This window comes from Vulpes vulpes, chromosome 12, assembly GCF_048418805.1.
Source record: "Vulpes vulpes isolate BD-2025 chromosome 12, VulVul3, whole genome shotgun sequence".
Lineage (NCBI taxonomy): Eukaryota > Metazoa > Chordata > Mammalia > Carnivora > Canidae > Vulpes > Vulpes vulpes.
In genome coordinates this window covers 62,137,520-62,154,926 of record NC_132791.1, presented here as the reverse complement: position 1 = coordinate 62,154,926, position 17,407 = coordinate 62,137,520, and the positions used below count along the sequence as shown (strand labels likewise).

The 17,407-nt window shown below is 40.6% G+C and overlaps 1 protein-coding gene across 23 annotated transcripts in view; it reads left to right on the top strand.

Moving 5' to 3' along the window:
• Positions 1-17,407, top strand: part of SNCAIP (synuclein alpha interacting protein) — a 149,016-nt gene that overhangs the window by 112,303 nt on the left and 19,306 nt on the right. For all 23 annotated transcript variants that reach the window (XM_025986439.2, XM_025986436.2, XM_072728743.1 and 20 more), the window contains 3 exons: positions 5,585-5,698; positions 13,498-13,623; positions 17,149-17,318. In XM_025986439.2, coding sequence (XP_025842224.1) covers positions 5,585-5,698; positions 13,498-13,623; positions 17,149-17,318 — 410 coding nt within the window. The remainder of the gene's footprint in view (positions 1-5,584; positions 5,699-13,497; positions 13,624-17,148; positions 17,319-17,407) is intronic.

The following is a 17,407-nucleotide window of genomic DNA, read 5'->3' as shown; positions in this document are numbered from 1 at the left end:
AGCTAAGTTGCAGAAATGCGTATAGGGAGAGAGTAGCATGATATACCAAGCAAATGGCAAATGAGCATACTACATTTAAAGAGAGTAATCATTTCGGTTACAACTGCTTTGAGCTTTGGAGACTACATTCCAATTTATCGTGCAATGAGGGTAAGCTTCAAATCAGCTAATAAAGGGAAAGGAAAATGATCTATTGTGGTTCTCAGAACTTTTGTTATTCATAGTGACTGCAATTTAGATTTTTAACCACACCTGGATTTATCTGAGGCTGTTTCATTTTTTCCTAATGTGAGTATAATGAGAGAGACAAATGAGGAAAAGGTGTATTTTAAGGAATGATAGCTCTCAGGAGTATTTCAGATCCTAAAGCAGGCTTCTAATGGATCACATCTGAAGTTTAAATGTCTTTCAGTACCAAGAGTTGTTCAGAATGTCAGAGCTGAGTTTTGAGCTTAATGTCGACTGGGATAGAGTTAAAACTTAGAAACTGTGAGTCAGGGAAACATGGACTTTTATAGCACTGCAGTGAGGGCCTCTGTAAAACATAACACATCACTAGAAGTTTAGCTATTAAACTACAATTACTTTTAAGATCTTTGGCAAATAAATGTAAAATTCAGTCATATTTATGAAGAAGCCAGAAGTTCAGGGAAATATAATACATCTTGTGCTTCTGCATATGTGCTCTGCTTTACATAATAGTTATGTCTTCTACAGGCTGAATAATCATAATTTTTAGAAATGGAATTATTTTGAAATTTACTAGAGGAACTTGCTAGTTAAAGAAATGTACTTATGAATTCACTGAAGAACATGCTACATTTGAAAAAATGATTGCTCTCCTACCCCTAACATATCTTTTATGCAAATCTGAATTTTTGCATCTTTAATTTATTTACCATTCAGAGAATTTTTTAAAGATTTTATTTATTCATTTGAGAGAGAGAGAGCATGCACACACACCCAAGCAGGGGGAGAGGGCAAGGGGAGAGGGAAAAGCAGAGTCCCTGCTGAGCAGACAGCCCGATGTGGGCCTTGATTTCAGGACCCTGAGATCATGATATGAAGGCAGTTGCTTAACCCACTGAGCCACCAAGGTGCTTCATCATTCAGTAAAGTTTAGTGTATTAAAAGTTGCTTTCTGTTTTATTTAATTTTACTCAACTATAATGTATTATTTCCAAGATAGTATAGAAAATAATACTTTTTTGATAAAATAAGAAATTTATGACCCTGGTAGATATCACTTTCCTTTAGTGATTGTTCCTATGGCACATTAAGAGCTGAACTGCCCGCAGCAATCATGAAGAAAGAGATATTAGATGCAAAGTCAAAGTGCCGTGTAGTTGAGTTCAACAATGTGTACCAAGTCCACCAGGAACTGTGTTGGGTGATGGCAATACACATTTGAATGAGACATAATCCCTTTTCTTCAGGAGCTGATAGCCAAGTAGGTAGGGCAGGTAAATTACCAGTAATTCAAGAGCAGGATGGCAAATTCAGGATCTCGTCTTATATCAGAGTCCTATGGGAAGATAGGGGTTAGATCTGGTCATCAGTAGGTGTGGGTCAGTGATAAAATATTCTTACAATGCCAATAAATGTTGACATTTGTCTTGCTATTTTAGTGTTTATAAAATATAATTCTCATTAGCTTTCCTAACTGCTGTTAGATTATGGAGTATATCGTGGCTGTGTAGTTGGATGAGGAAATTTTTTCTTCATTTATATGCCCTAGTACTTGTTTTCATAGATTAAGAATCTTCAGGGTAGGACAGTACATAAGAAACTTGGTGGTCATTAGGCCAGCCCTGGGTATAAACTCCTTCTACGGTATCCATATTGGTAATTCATTCTTAAATTCCTCTAGTCAGCATACTGCTATCACATAATCAGCATGTAAACTTGAACTTCAGTGTTTTTGGTTTGTTTTAATGAAGAATGCATATCAAGCCCATAAGACTCAAAAGTTCTTATGGATTTGGGGTCTCAGATTTTTCATATTTTTAATTCTGAACACAATGATATAAGAAATGGAAATTTTCTGTTTCTTCATTTAATCTAGAATTTACAAAAGAAGTTAACACAAATATTTTATAGTAAGTGCCACCCCCCTTTGGAAATCTGTCCTGACCCCAATCCTGCCTCAGTCCATTCAATGTAATTTGATAGACATTGGTGAAGTCGAGGGAGTTCTAGAAGTCATCATTCTTTGGTTTTAGGACCTTGTTTTGAACACCAGTGACCAACTGATGGCGTTTCACCTCATTAAGCATAGTTCTGAGAGCCCAGCTGTCAGTAAAGACAACAAACTTGGTTCAAACAGGCAGAAGTTGCTGAAGATAATGTGACTTGGCTGACAGGAAGCAGAGTCAGAGATAGGGTATCAAATAAAAAGATTACCTGAGAAAAGGGGCTTTGAAGGCTTAAGAACACCTCTCCCCTACCCTTAAACTTCTTAAATGGAACATTATAAATTCTTATCAGTTACACTGCAGAATTTATTGAGGGTTTTCTGGGGAACCCAACCTGAGGTACTGTGGCAGTCCAGGACATTTTACTAAGTGCCCTTTGGGAACAGTTAAGGAAAGTAACTGGAAAGAAATCTAAGGTGAGAGCAGTGTGTTTCTAAAATGAGGCAAACACATTCCATTGTTTTAGGAGCTAAACAGACTTGGAGTGAAATAATCTTAGTTTTTCATTTCTCATTCAGTGCTTCTGATTAAGCTCAAAGATAACATGTTGGTCTTATGAGAAAATGACTTCAAAGCCATAACCTACTGATGTGACTTTTTTTTAACATTTAGGGAGTGATCCCAGATTCAGGCAAAAATCTCCTGCTAGAATTTAATAACATTTGTTTTGTTTTGTATTTCTATTTATGGAAAGAGATGTGTTCAAAATCATGGTAGTGATATATTTCCTTCTGCCTTTACAGCAGCATTTTATTATTTAATATACTTATTCAGACATTCCCTTCTTGAATAACTAGACCTAACCAACATCTAACAGAACATTCTATATCCAACAACAGCAGAATACACATTCTCCCCAAATACAGATGGAACATTCTCCAGAAGAGGCCATATGTTGGGCCACAGAACAGGTTCGATGAAGATGAAAGGAATGGAATCATACAAAGTATGTCCTTTAACTATAATGAAATGCAATTAGAAATCAGTAACAGAAGGAAATTAGAGATACAAGTATCTGGAACTAACACACTCCAAAATAATCATTTATCAAAGAAGAAATTACAAGGGAAACTGAAAAATATTTGGAGATAAATGATGAATCATTTATCAAAGAAGAAATTACAAGGGAAACTGAAAAAATTGCAGTATATTATCACTTAAGATGCAACTAAAGCAATGCTAAGAGGGAAATTTATAGCTATAAATGCCAGTATTAAAAAAAAGAAATAAGAAAGATCTAAAGTTAATAGCTTAACCTTCTACCTTAAATTTGAAAAAGAAAAGCAAACTACATTCAAAACAAGCAGAGGGAAATAAATTTAAAAATTCAAGGAGAAATAAATGCAGTGGAAAGCAGAAAAAAGAAATAGAGAAAGTCAGCAAAACCAAATCTGGTTCTATGAATAGATTTTTAAAGATCAGTAAACTTTTAGTTAGATTGACCGAGAAAAAAAAAAGAGGACTCAAGTCATTAAAATCAGGAATATCACCTTATATTTCTGTGTTCTGTGTAAATGCCAGTCGATAAGAACTGTCTTCCCTAGTAGTTGCTCAGTCCAGTTCCCATTCCTTTCTTTATTCAGAGAGAATGAAACACATTGTATCACAGTTTTATTTTAATCCTGGTAGGAAACAGTTGGCATGCTCAAATTATGCAATTTGAAGAACATCTTTAATGAAGGATTCAAATACCAAAGGATGATGGGTGAGGTGTAAGGAGCTCAAGAAGAAAAGTGCAGTATCCTGGAGATCAGAGCAGAGCACTATTACCACCTGAGAGCCTGAGGGGCCAGGGAGGGTCACGAGCAATAGAGAGGGCTGAATGGAAGCACTGGCTGATTTTTTACCTTTGACTGGTAGAGGGACACAGAAGCCAACGGCACCCCTGTGGGAGTTGGGAAAGCCAGAAAAAGAGGGGACCTTAAACTCATTCTCCTTTCTTGGTGTCCTGCCCAACATTCTCCATCAGTCAAACCCAGGGGGCAAGGGAGGCAGCCCATACAGACCAACCTCCCCTGACAACAAATAGGGCAGAGGAAGGAAGAGACAAATCCAGTGTGGTACCTGGAAGCTATTGAGCACCCACCTGATCCTGGTGGATTCCCCCAATGGAAGAATAGTTTCAGCTTGTGAACAGTTGAGAGCTGACTACTTGAAATCCCACTATCCAAATAAGCGTAGATTTAAAAAATGAGCAGATTACCTCTTACATCTCATGTCTAGAATAGACTTCCCAGACTCCATGGCATGGTAGCTCTTTTCTCATGGGCTAAGGCCCCACACTTTGTAAACCACGAAGGCAGCTGAATGTCTCATTTGTGTAACAAAGGATGTAAGAGAGTGCACTACCAGTAAAAGGTAACAAGTGTTGTATGCTGATTAAGTTCACATGCTTTGTCTTATCTGCTGCTCTCAGTAACTTTATGAGGTAGTTACTACTATCCCTGCCATTTTACAGATGAGAAGACTATCAGAGAGGAAGCAACTTAGTCAAGGTCTTGTAACTAAGTAGTGTATTAAGGAAGCAACTTAGTCAAGGTCTTGTAACTAAGTAGTGTATTAAGGATTTAAATCCATTCAAGTCTGGGTCCTAATGACTAAGTTATTTATACATGTCACAGGTGCTTTCCTGGTTTGTACAGTATGGGATCTCAGCATAGGAGGAAAGAGCCAGTGTGGGGACAGAGTCACTGAAGGCTTCGGTGAAAGTAGCAGTTGAGCCAGTGTAATGTTATTTGCTCTTTCTTTATTTTGGAATCCTACCATTTCAGATTCTCAGGGTTTATAAAAGACTATTCTAAGAGCTAATGAATAAAGAAATACTGATATATTCATACAATAGAATACTTGTCAGCAACAAGAAAGAACAAACCTTTCATACAAGCAGAAGCTTAGATGAATCTCAAAAGAATGAATACTGAGTGACATAAGTAAGACCCAGAAGATTACATACTCTGTTGTGATAGAAATCCCATCACTGGGGCAAAAGTGAAGACCTAAGACCAGAGGAGTCCTAGAAATTTGGGGGAAGGGGAGAATGAAATGTTCTGTATCTTGATTGGAGCAGTAGTCACAAGAGAGTATATATTTGTCAAAAGTCCTCAAACTCTGTACTTAAAGAGGGTAGAGTATATTTTATAGTATACAATTTGTGCCTCAATTTGCCTGATTACAATTATGAAAATGCATTTTAATAAAATTCCCCCAACTGATTTTGAACCATAAGCACAGACCAGAGATAAAACAGATGATATGCTGCAAATAAATGGAGCCAAATACAAGAACCAAAATTCATGCGATTTCTTCCCTTAGCAAAATTACCATCTATGAGGTGTTTTTCAAACATGCATTACCTTGAATTTCTTTCTTTCTTCCTCTTTCCAACCTAGAATGGTCAGTTGGAGTGTGTCCGCTGGATGGTGAGTGAAACCGAAGCCATCGCTGAGCTGAGCTGTTCTAAGGATTTCCCAAGCCTTATTCATTACGCAGGTTGCTTTGGCCAGGTAGGAAGAATTTTTAATGATCAGATTTATAAGCCATTATTTCCTTGTAATATATTTTAATGAAAAACATGTTTAAATAACCTAAATATTCCATAATTAAGGTATTGGATAAATAATGAAGCCACATACCTATGATGAAATTTTATGAGAAAACATGGTCATTATATAATATTAAAATGTGTGATACAAAACCATTCATAAAATTTGGTTACCAGCTTTGAATTCTGGAGAGAGAAGAAGAGAAGTAGGTGATAAGACTACAGAAAAAACTGTCACAACATGTTTATAGTAGATATCACTTAGGGTAGAATTAGAAGTGGCTTTTATCTTCTTTTTTGTATTTTTCAGCATTTTCCAAGTTTTCCACAATAAGTGAATTTAATTTTTGTCAAAAGGGAAAATGATAAATTTTCTTGTACCCAACATTAAAGGGGAAATCTTCAGTAAGTCAATAATTAAGGAAGTCTCCCTCTATTAAAAATAAACAAACACAGTAACTATAAATGCGTCTCAGTTACAACCAGTTTCTACAATAGGAAATCCTGGTATGAGTAATTGATGTACACAGATCACAGTCCAGGGTACGGAGTAAAAAAAATAACCAGTAACTCCCTTTGAGAAGGGTAAGTATAAATTATATATGTATTTTAAATTGGAACCACAAAATGCCAATCTCAGTCTTAAAAAAATAAATAAAGTCAGCACTGTATTAAAATAGATTTAATCATATTTGTTTGTGGCAAAGAAAATTGCTTCTCGTGCATATAACCATATCCCCTTTGGCTTCATAAACTTTCCCAATGGCAGTAAATTGTGGTATTGTCAACAAGAGATTATGCTTTTTCGAGCATGACAATCTCAAGTTCAAAAAATACCCTTGGAGAATATCACTGCAGTCTTTCTCTAGTGGGAGTCCATGTTTAGGTGCTAGCTATTTGGTGCCATGGTGACTTCAGTTATATACATACATATTAATATATAATGTTTCCAGTATGTGCCAGGCACCAGGCCATCGGGTTTTGCATACATTATCTGACTTGTTCCTTAAAACAGTGCTGTTGGATTCTATTGTTCTTAGCCATTCTGTAGATGAGAGTGAAGAAAGAAATTTAAGTAACTTGCACATGCCTAGGAAGCAGAGATTGCATCTCAGCTGAGACCCTGTGACTAGAAAACCAGATCCTGTTTTGTCTCGCTGACGTAGATAATTTGTTTAGCCTGTTTACAGCAGCATTGATTAGCTGAGGAAGACTTTTTCACAATGTTAGCTAACAACACACTGTGATACACAGCTCATCAAAGAAGGGAGTACCTGGCACTAAATTTATGAGATGAAGAAAGAAGCAGGAGGAACATTTAAAATCTGTCAAAGTTAGGCTGATCTGGGAAAAAAAAAATTTTTTTTTAAAAGCCACTATCTTTGAAATAATCACTCCATTCTCTCTGTGTAGTGTCCTTGCAAGCCCCAGCCACGGAATTCTACCAACAACCATGATAGTTAATGAGCATTTGCTAAGGATGCCCTTTTTTGTTGTTTATACTGGCAAAGGGGAGAATAGAATTTTCAAGTGACCAGAAGAATGTCATCACTGAGGATCTTCATAAATCATTTTTGGTCTAAAATGGAATGTTATTTATTCCCAGACTGCCTGCATAAATGTTTCATATCTCTGATTTCATTTTGCTCTTCTAAAGCCTCACAAGGAATTTCAGATACCAGTGGAAAGACTACCTGCACTTTTGATAGGGCTTGCCAAAGAAAAGGAGGAAAGGATTGCATCACTGTGCTGAGACTCTAAGTAAATAATTGGGCTCCCGGCATTCTTTGTCTTGGGAAATGCTGCTTAATGCATGCCACTTTCTCCGTTCAGCTCTCGCAGTGGGTTTCTCACAATTGTGAACCTACTGGGACAGAACCAAGAGCAGGTGCCCTTTTACTTGACCAGACTCGAGGAAAATACAGAAATGGGTGACCTAATTGAAGAGCCATGTCAGACATTTGCCTCATGCTTGTGTCAGCATCCAGGTGGTTATTTCAAGCTGATAAGCATTGTTAATGACCTTGAGTCCAGTGTGGAGCAAGGCCAGCCCACCAGTGCCCTTAGGAGAGCATTCCTATCCATGTGGAAAGCCTAGAAGCCCTTTAGAGCTGTGAATTCTCTTCTGTCCAGCCATTCTGTGTCCTCCCACAGGCACTTATGTAACAGATAACCTGCGGAGATGCTGAACTTGGAACCAGGACAAGGCTAATATTTTCACAAGGAAGACTATTACCAAAAAGTTTTCTAATGGATTCAGCACATGCAAGTTTTTCGATATCAGGCAGGCACTTGAGCGTGTTCTGGTCTTGTTTCTTGAGTAAATACCTCTGGAAAGGATAGTGCAGAGCAAAATTCCTCTCCTGATTTATTTTCATTGCCCTCTGCCCCTCATATAGATTCTGAAAGACCGGGCTCTCTCTAACTCCCAATTTGTGTCCTTTTTCTTGTAAAAATGACCTTAAAAACTCCAGTACCACAGGGCAGCCAGCAGTTTTTAGTGGTCTCCTGGAGTGATAGATCTTTGGGTGATTTAATCGATTTTCCTCATCCTGACACATGAAATCTCAGAGGATGCAATTATTTCATGGCCTGATTGTCCGGAGCAGAGGCAGCCATGGGGAGCGCCAAGGCAAAAGCTGTGGAGGAAACTCAAGGATAAAGCAGGAATGGCCTCCAGTCAGCCTGCTTTGCTGTCCCAGGAGAGAGATGTTGCTGGCGAAACAAGTGAGCCAGAATGGTCTCAAGACAGAGCCACCAGCTGTGCAACTGGGGCTGGGTTCTTTCACCACGGAGGTTCCAGCATGCTCATGCCTGCCCCCAGCAAAGCTGTTGCCCTTCACTGCATGGGGATTCCAGCCCATTCTGCCCTGGACATTATTGGCTCAGTGGACTCTGTGTTACCTTCAAGCATCAAACCTTGTGATTGTTTCAGTCCTGAGTCTTTCCTATGACTTTTGGTAAGGAGATCCTGCTACAGAAACAAGGTCCATCATAGCATTCGGCATATACCAAGGGCACCTTTGCCTGCGCTGCGTGTGTTCCCCATTTTAAATGTTGGCCCTAACATGGGTGGGTGGGCAGGTACTTTTTGGAAAAAGAAAAGGCTCAGTTCCTATGAATGGTCACAAACAGTGTTAGGCATGCTGGCAAGAGGGATTCTTCAACAGGCTACATGTTACTGTTTCTCTGCAATCAAAAAGGCAAGCTATTCTCTTGACTTCTTTCTTTCACCATCCTGGGGTGGAAATCAGGAAACCATGTGGACAGTGCTGTAATTGCAGATGAAAGCAAAATAGAAAAGTCTTTGATTAGCATGAGCATCTATCTGCTCTCCAAGGCCAGATCTCTGAAACAGCCTCGGTGACACAGAGCTCCGTGAACCCACAGGATGATGGGCTGTTAACTGTGCTTTCTGTGACCCAAGGGGGTGCCAAATAAGCATGTCCATTACAGAATCAGGGGTCATGGGTCAGTGAGTGGTTGTGAATGTTCATACTCAGTAGAGAGAAAGCAGAGAACTGAAGAACACTGACTCTGTATCTGGGTTTAAATCGTAGCTCTACCACTTAGTAGTTTGGTGGCCTTGAAGACATTTATTTTTTTTTAAAAAAAGGAACTATCTCTCTGGGTGTCAGTTTCTTCATCTCTAACATGGAGATAAAAGAACCTACTTCACCAGGCAGCTCTGAAGACTAAGTAGAAAAAAGCCACATGAAGCGCTGCCCATTGCTGGCACAGAGCAGACATAAATGTTGGTTCTTAGGATTATTGGATGTCTTCCAATTTCCTATTTTTATTGATATCAATATTGTTCAGTTTATGTATTTTACCATAAGTAAAGCATAAGGGAAACTTGGCAAAAAGAATTATTTAGACCTTAACCTATTTAAGAAATCCTTGGATATATTCTTTTTTTCTCACATTTTATTATCTCTGGATTCTCCATTTATCTTATCATAAATGACATCATGAAATTATGGCTTGTCACTTTTTTATACTTCAACATCTCAAAAACCAGACTGAATCCTAGAATTGATAGCGTATTAGATTTGATGATATACGATTGCAGAAAAAGCTGCCTCCTTTAGGACTTAGTTATAACGAAAACTGTAGAGACTATATTGATGCTAGTAATAAACCTGTGTCACCCTTTTCAATTACAGTTTTTATTGGACTTTGTCCAGAAAATCTTGTAAATTACATGTTTTAATTGCCTCATTAAACTAATTGCATTGCTGTTAAGAACACAGAAAATACACCAATAAACAGGTCACTGAAAGAGCAGAAAATCCCCAGAAGAGGAAACCAGGACATGAAGGAAGTTTTTAGTCAAGAGATGAAAACTGAATGTATCAATGAGTGTGTGAGTAAATGGGTAGAATGTTAAGTTGGAGAGGCATTCTGTAAAACAGAAATAACACAGAACAGCCTCTCCATCCGTATGACTGCATTGGATGATCTCTGAAAGCAGTACTTATGAGAAAAATTAAAACCAGAAATTACATTCTTGGAGCACCTGAGTGACTCAGTCAGTCAAGAGTCTGCCTTTTGCTCAGGTCATGATCCCAGGGTCCTGGGATGGACCCCTACATCAGGTTCTCTGCTCAGCAGGGAGTCTTCTCCATCTCCCTCTGCAGCCGCCCCCACCCCCAGCTCTCTCTCTCTCACTATCTAAAATAAATCAATAAAATACTAAAAAAAAAAAAAATTACATTCTTCTTTGAACATCTCCCTGACACACACATGCACACATGCACGCACACACATGCGCATGCACGCACAGGAAGAGAGCACTGAATGTCTAAGAAAGAAGGTAGACTCACTGAATATATATTTAATACGCATATACATTCATAAAGACCCTTCTTAGTTGGAGAAGATAGTTGTATTTATTCTCTTTATTGGCTATTTCTCCAATAAGCCACTGTTTGAATTATAAGACCATCGATTTCTGCTGGCATGTTCTCCAGAATCAGAGCAGAAAGCAACATTTCTCTGAGAGCGGATGCTAAATGTGCTTTTACCAGAACCCGAGAATTCAAGAGTTTTTGTTTCCATGAAATTTATCAGTGAACAGATGGATTATGTCGCTTATTACTAAAGTACATTGCCGGGGCAGCCTGGGTGGCTCAGCGGTTTAGCGCCGCCTTCGGCCCAGGGCCTGATCCTGGAGACCCAGGATCGAGTCCCAGGTCAGGCTCCTTGTATGGAGCCTGCTTCTCCCTCTGCCTGTGTCTCTCCTCTTCTCTCTCTCTGTGTCTCTCATGAATAAATAAATAAAGTCTTTAAAAAAATAAAAAATAAAGTACATTGCCAACTTCAGAACACAAAACTGAATTTGGGGTGCTGGGCAAAGACCTTCCTTGTTCTGAACAATAGAATAATGGTTCTTCCTTTATATAAATCTTGCATATTGAATTGGGTAAGATCTCTAATTTTAAGGAAGAATTTTTCATGCCATCAGAAGAAAAGAAGGCAGGTTCTTGAACAATACGAATTGACTTGGAAGACCATTGGGAGCCAACGCAGCTCTTGCCTCATACAAACCTTGGCCTGTTTGACCAGATTTTCAAGTCACTGCAGAGTCCAGGTCTCTAGATTCTTCTCCATGTTTATACAAGGGAAAAATTCCTACTCTTTTGAAATGCAGTATTCTGCTTCTGACAACCCTATTATTAAAAGTCAAAACACTGTGAATGATGGCAAAGGGCATCTTCTGTAGAGGTGGAACAGACTTATCCACTCTAATATTAATTGAATCTGAAAAATGTGAAAATATGCCTGACAAGAAGGTATATATAGAATATTTCAAATGATCTTGCAATCCTCTGAACTTGACTTGCTGAAGAAAGGGGCTGCTAGAACATCAGAGAATATATACTTGTCTTCTTTGGCTTTTGGATTTGTCAAACAAGGGTGTTTGAATTGGATAATTCCCTGAAGTCTCTCCCACTCTGCAATTTTAAGATTCCATGACTTAATATCATAGAGCAAGCCAAGTGACCACACGCTTCAGAACAACCCACTGAGGTGGCAGTACTGTCCTTTTTACCGTCGAGTCATGGCAACCTGCCCTCTTGATGTTTCCAGATCTTCACCATTGGCTTCAAACCAGTTGGTTGTGTTTTCTCATCCCGCAGTATGTCCAGACACCCAGATCTTTTAAGGAGTTAAGATCACACAATAGAATCATCTGACTCCAAATCAAAGTCATACTGTTTTTTCTCTTCCTAATTAGAAAAAGTAAAGTTGTTCCGCCCTGTACAGATGAAACATCACCCATGCTGGTCCAAGTATCAGCCCAACTTTCTTCAGTTTGCCTCTGAAGAAAAGGACAAGCATATCTGCATACCCTTGTCCAGATTGTAGCTTCCAGCCCTGGTCTCCAGGCTCTGCTCCACCTCATTCTCCACGGATGTTGAGGGTTTCATGTTGTACAATGTCTGTCTGCTTTTGCAGCTGACACTCCATCTGCTTTTCCTGAGTGCCTTCTTGGTAGGTTATAGGTATTGATTACATGTTTCCCTTCTTGTTTTTTAGGGGTCTTACTCCTTGCTCACTCACTTGAAAAGAGGAGTAAGGTGCAGATGTTTGTCCTGTCCCTGATGTTGCCAGTGCCTTCAGTGTAAACAGTGCCCTGCACCTCCCCAACGAGGGCTGAAGCATTAGAGTTGGCTATTTTTATCCAACATTCCTTTAGCAGATTAGTTGGCATGTTCAGAAGGTGAAGGCAAATTTAATACAGAAAAGTATAAAAGTTCATGACCAGTCTGAGCAAGGAACTGGAAAAAGAGGGGAAAAAAAAGAAAAATAGAAAAAAAAACTTTCAAAGGCTAAGGAGAGGTTCAAGGCTATTTCAAACACATGATCATTTTTTTAAATGTCAAATTCCACTCACTAAACTTCATGCTGTTGTTTTTACCACTCTTATATTTTTTTAACATTATATTTAATTCTTCTATTTTAAAACGGTGAAATCCCATCCCCCTGCTTTCTCCTGAGGCCAAACATAACATGAAAATACCACAAAATACTCAGTGGGTAAAATGCAAACGGATTTTGACAACACGCTGAGCGCACTGTGTCCTTGCTCTTGAAAGGTTATATTCAGAGCATTGAGTGCTCTCCACTTAACAGGGAATAAGGGAAACCTTTCCTTTTGAAATTTCACTAACATTTGGTCAGAAAAATCAAGAGCGTCCTGGTTTTCTTTCAGTGAGGTTATCTTATGCTTAACAACTTAAGCTTTTGTTTCTCCTTGTCAGTCTGTTGATTGCAGGAGGTCTGGGATCATGAAGGCGGGGTTGAAACATTATCAGCTTCAGAGGAGAAGCTGGTTCTCCTAATGTAATATTCTGGAACCCGAAAGACAGCATAACAGAGTAGCAAAAACATTGCCTTAGCAGGGAAAGACTCAGATCCTGGCCCCCACTTTTGATCTGTCTAGCTGTGTGACTTGGAGGAAGTACTCAAAACTTTCTGTAAATCAATTTTGCATCTCTTGAGTAAGTAAGACAAGAGCATTTTTGACATAATTTTCCACTCTTCAACTTCTCTGAGCATTCCTCTTTCATGGACTTGAGCCAGAGAGATGCTTGGATTTTCAGTTCAGAATGAAGGGTATGTTCTGCTGATATGATAAACCTAGGTGTATGAAAGCTTCTCGTGTTAGAGTTTTGTTTTCCTTTGTCTTTTTTTCAGACTTGCTACATGATATTCATGATATTCCATTAATAGCAACTGTCTTTGTGTTTATAGGAAAAAATTCTTCTTTGGCTTCTTCAGTTTATGCAAGAACAGGGCATCTCATTGGATGAAGTGGACCAAGATGGCAACAGCGCAGTCCATGTAGCCTCCCAGCATGGCTACCTCGGGTGCATACAGGTACACAGACTCTGCTGCTTTGAGGAGACAAATGAGTTCATCAAGTAATGAAACAAAAAATGGAAATTTTGTTTGCTGGAAGAAATGTGTAGATTAAGTCAGCTTTTTCTGCTGTAGTAGATAATAAGGAATTAAGTTGATATATTCGTATATCCAGAAATCCACAGAAATGTTGGCATAAAGAGTCCTACAGGTTTCTCCTTGAGTGTTGCAGGATGTCAAAAGGGACTGGAGAAGGAGGGCTGTGGTTCCCCCTTTCTCTGGGGCAGGGTGGAGCTTCTCAAATGCCTTCAGAAAGCCCCAGAACTGATTACAGGGAGGCCTCAGATATACCATTATGGTTCCCCTCAGCCCTCAGGCAGGCTAGGTAGTTTGGCAGCCTCTCCACCCAACAGCCTCAGGTGGCCTCATCCTTGTAGTCCTACCTGCCTCACATATGTTACCATGGTCTGTGTTTGTAAGAGTGTAAGATTGAGGAGCAGAGCCACAGAAGAGGTGGGGAGTTTCCTCCCTGTGCCCCCAGCCACCTGAGAGAGTATACAGGAGGATTGCTTAGAGCATGTGGAGTTGCCACAAGAAGACAAGTCAGAACCGCACCTCTCTGCCGAATGTTTTGGTGTACGAGGCTGAGCCAAACCTAGTGCCGCCATCATAGTAACACGTGGCTGAAAGCCCAGTGAGGGTCCTCAACCTTCTGAGGACCCTCACTGGGCTTCTGTGAGGGTCCTCAAAGGGCTTCTTTTACATTCTGTGTGAATGTAAAAACCAGATAGATCCCTTGACTTAAAAAAAATGTTAAGGCCCTCAGTGACAAAGCAGAGAGAAGGGGACCAATGAGAAGGAGGAGGAGCAAGGAATGACCTTGTGAAGGAGGGAAAGGCTTTACATCGGAAACGAAATTTATTTAGATTCAGCCTGGATTTTAATTTATGAATCATATAATGCATAATTACCAGCCTCAGACCAATCTCATCATTCTTATCATGGAAAATGACCCAGCATCTTTGGATGTGTCCCACACCTGCCCAAGATGTAGGAAAGCCGTTTCCTGACTGACACATACTGCTGAGGGCCATGATGAAAGAAGACACTTGACCTCACTGAGCTCACATGGTCCTAGATAAGCTGTGTGTATGTAGCACCTCTAAGAAGGCAGCATCCTTCTTTGCCTTATTATATGTGGCTTCTTTTATTGCAACTCAGTGTGCTGACTCAACAGGAACTTCTTGGCTTCCTGCCGTATGTGGGTAGACTGTATCCAAAAGAGAAACCCAGGCAGAGAATGAGTTGCTTGGGAAAGGTAGAGGGGACCCTGGAAATGACAGGGGAAGATCTGGAAATGCTGTCACTGGGAAAGGCAAGGGAGTAATAAAAGCAAAAGGCAAGAGGTATCTAGAGCATCTGCCCTTTGGAGAAGAAAGATGATGGGAAATATTCCAGGGCTCTGGAAGTTTCTCCATTAATGTCGGCAATATGTGCCTCTTCTCCTTGAAGGCATCACTCTGTAGAAGCAGGGATGAGAAAGGAGAGCAGAGAAAGAAAGAAATGTTTTTAAATGATTACCAGTATCTACAGAAGATGATAGGGGTGGCGTGACTTTTTGTGGTGGAAAAATAATTGAATATAACTGAAAACTTCAATTTTGTCTGTTTCACAGAACACCCTACTATGTCATAGTCTTGAACTTTTTTTTATCTGCTAATAAGTGGCTGAAAGCCAAAGAAAACCAGCTGATAGCACTAATTCTGTTTAAGATTTTGCTTATTTTTCTTTTCTATGTGAAGAGAGGCTGTCTGTGCTTGTGGACCATTCATCTTTCCACTTCACACAAATGATATTTTTGGCACTAGATGCCGTGGCTGTGGAAACTTGGATAATCTTGGAAGCGGGTCTATCCACTGGGTGTGAGATTAAAAAAAAAAAAAAGACACAGACCAAGGGTAGAACAGAGGGTGAGCCCCTTTGAGGGGAGGCAGAAACTGAGTATAGGAAGCTCAGGGAGGGAACTGGCAGAGGCCAGAGTCAAGGGAGTGGGAGCATTGAGTGCTGACAGGGATGCTCTGGGTGGGCTGTGCCACCGCTGTCAGGTCCATGGCAGTGGCTTCGTGGTAGATCGGCCTTTCATGGTGCTGGTCATAAACCAGAAGATGATGCTCCTCGTGATCTCCGAGTTTAAGCAATCTAGGAATTTAAAAATCCTAACTGTCTCTTCTAAAAACAATACCACCCTTTCCTAATAGAAACCCAGAGGTCCAGTCTCATCTTGATGGTGTCAAAGGAGGTGTCAGATGGTGGCAGCTGATTAATATTGATGTAACAGCTTTTTGTGGCATCTCATGTCACCAGTAGAACTAGAAAAGAATTTTGATTTTTTTTTAAATTAATGATGTCAACCATGGTCCATCAAGTCTCTCTTCTTTCCTAACTGATGCCTTGGCCAGATTCCATAAATCTTGGTGTTACTTCTGATTCAAAGTATTCTGCTCTCCAACCTGAATAAGACTCAGGCTTCAAGGGAGACAGTACGAGGATGGAGGCATGCTTCACTTTGTACACATCACATTAGCTCCTGTTCCCCTCTCTCTGCTGGGCTCAGTGTTGGAGACCAGGAGGTAGGAGAGAAAAGTTAACTGTCTCTTTGCTTAACTGGCAGAGGTCATGGCATGCTCCCCGAAAGTCATCGTTGCTTCTTTGGCGCACTGTGGTGGGCCATTCATGTCCTCCCTGGCAGCCTTCAGATGCTGACCCTCTGCTGGGCATGTTGGATGAGGTCTTCAGAGGGCTCTCTGGAGCCTCCCCACAGATACCTGACTCCAGCTTCACATCCTCCTCATCCCATACACTTCCCTCTGCCTGTGTCAACTCACTGCTCTTGCTGCTGGAGACCTCTCCTGTAGTGGGGTGATAACAAGCTTACCCCAAGCCCCCGTGCACAATGTCTGCTCAATCCATGGGTCATACCCTTGCCAGCTGCATGGAGGAAGTGTGAGCTGCTTCACAGCCTCTGCTGGTCATCTCTCCAGTTCTTTTTATTTTTGATGGGGTAGGCTCAGCAACAGATCACATATGCTCCCTAAGCAAATGGGAACAGGTAAACAAAATTCCACTCTCTCCTTACAGGCATCCCCAACTTTATGGACCCTCCCACTGAAAGGGACAAAGCAGCTCACCCCAGCCACTGCCTCCTCAGGGGACAGACCCCTCAAGACAGCAGCAGGCTCTGCCCCTCACAGATCCCAAGGCTGGGTGGGATTGGTAGTGGTAGGACTGGTTCTGTTGCCAGTTTGTAGGCTCCAAGGGAGGTGTCTGATATCAACCCCTGCAAGCTCACCAGAGGCTTCTTGTACAGAATGATACCCTTCACCCCCTTCCCCACCCTGCTATGGGCTCTGGTAACTGGTGTTGGGTTAATAGAAAAAACTCCATTCACCTTTCTCTTACAGTCAGTAAAAAATGTTGCATGGGGGGAAATAATGTTGCAGGGGAGGTTTTGTCATGATCACATGTCTCTGCATTTTCTAATAGACACTGGTTGAATATGGAGCAAATGTCACCATGCAAAACCATGCTGGGGAAAAGCCCTCCCAGAGCGCCGAGCGTCATGGGCACACGCTGTGCTCCCGGTACCTGGTGGTGGTGGAGACCTGCATGTCGCTGGCCTCTCAGGTGGTGAAGCTAACCAAGCAGCTGAAAGAGTAAGTGGCCCGTGCTTTCCGTGCAAACCAAGTCTGGCTTGTCCTCACTTGGCTTCATTTTGAGCCAGGAGCCTTGGGAATCTCCCCTT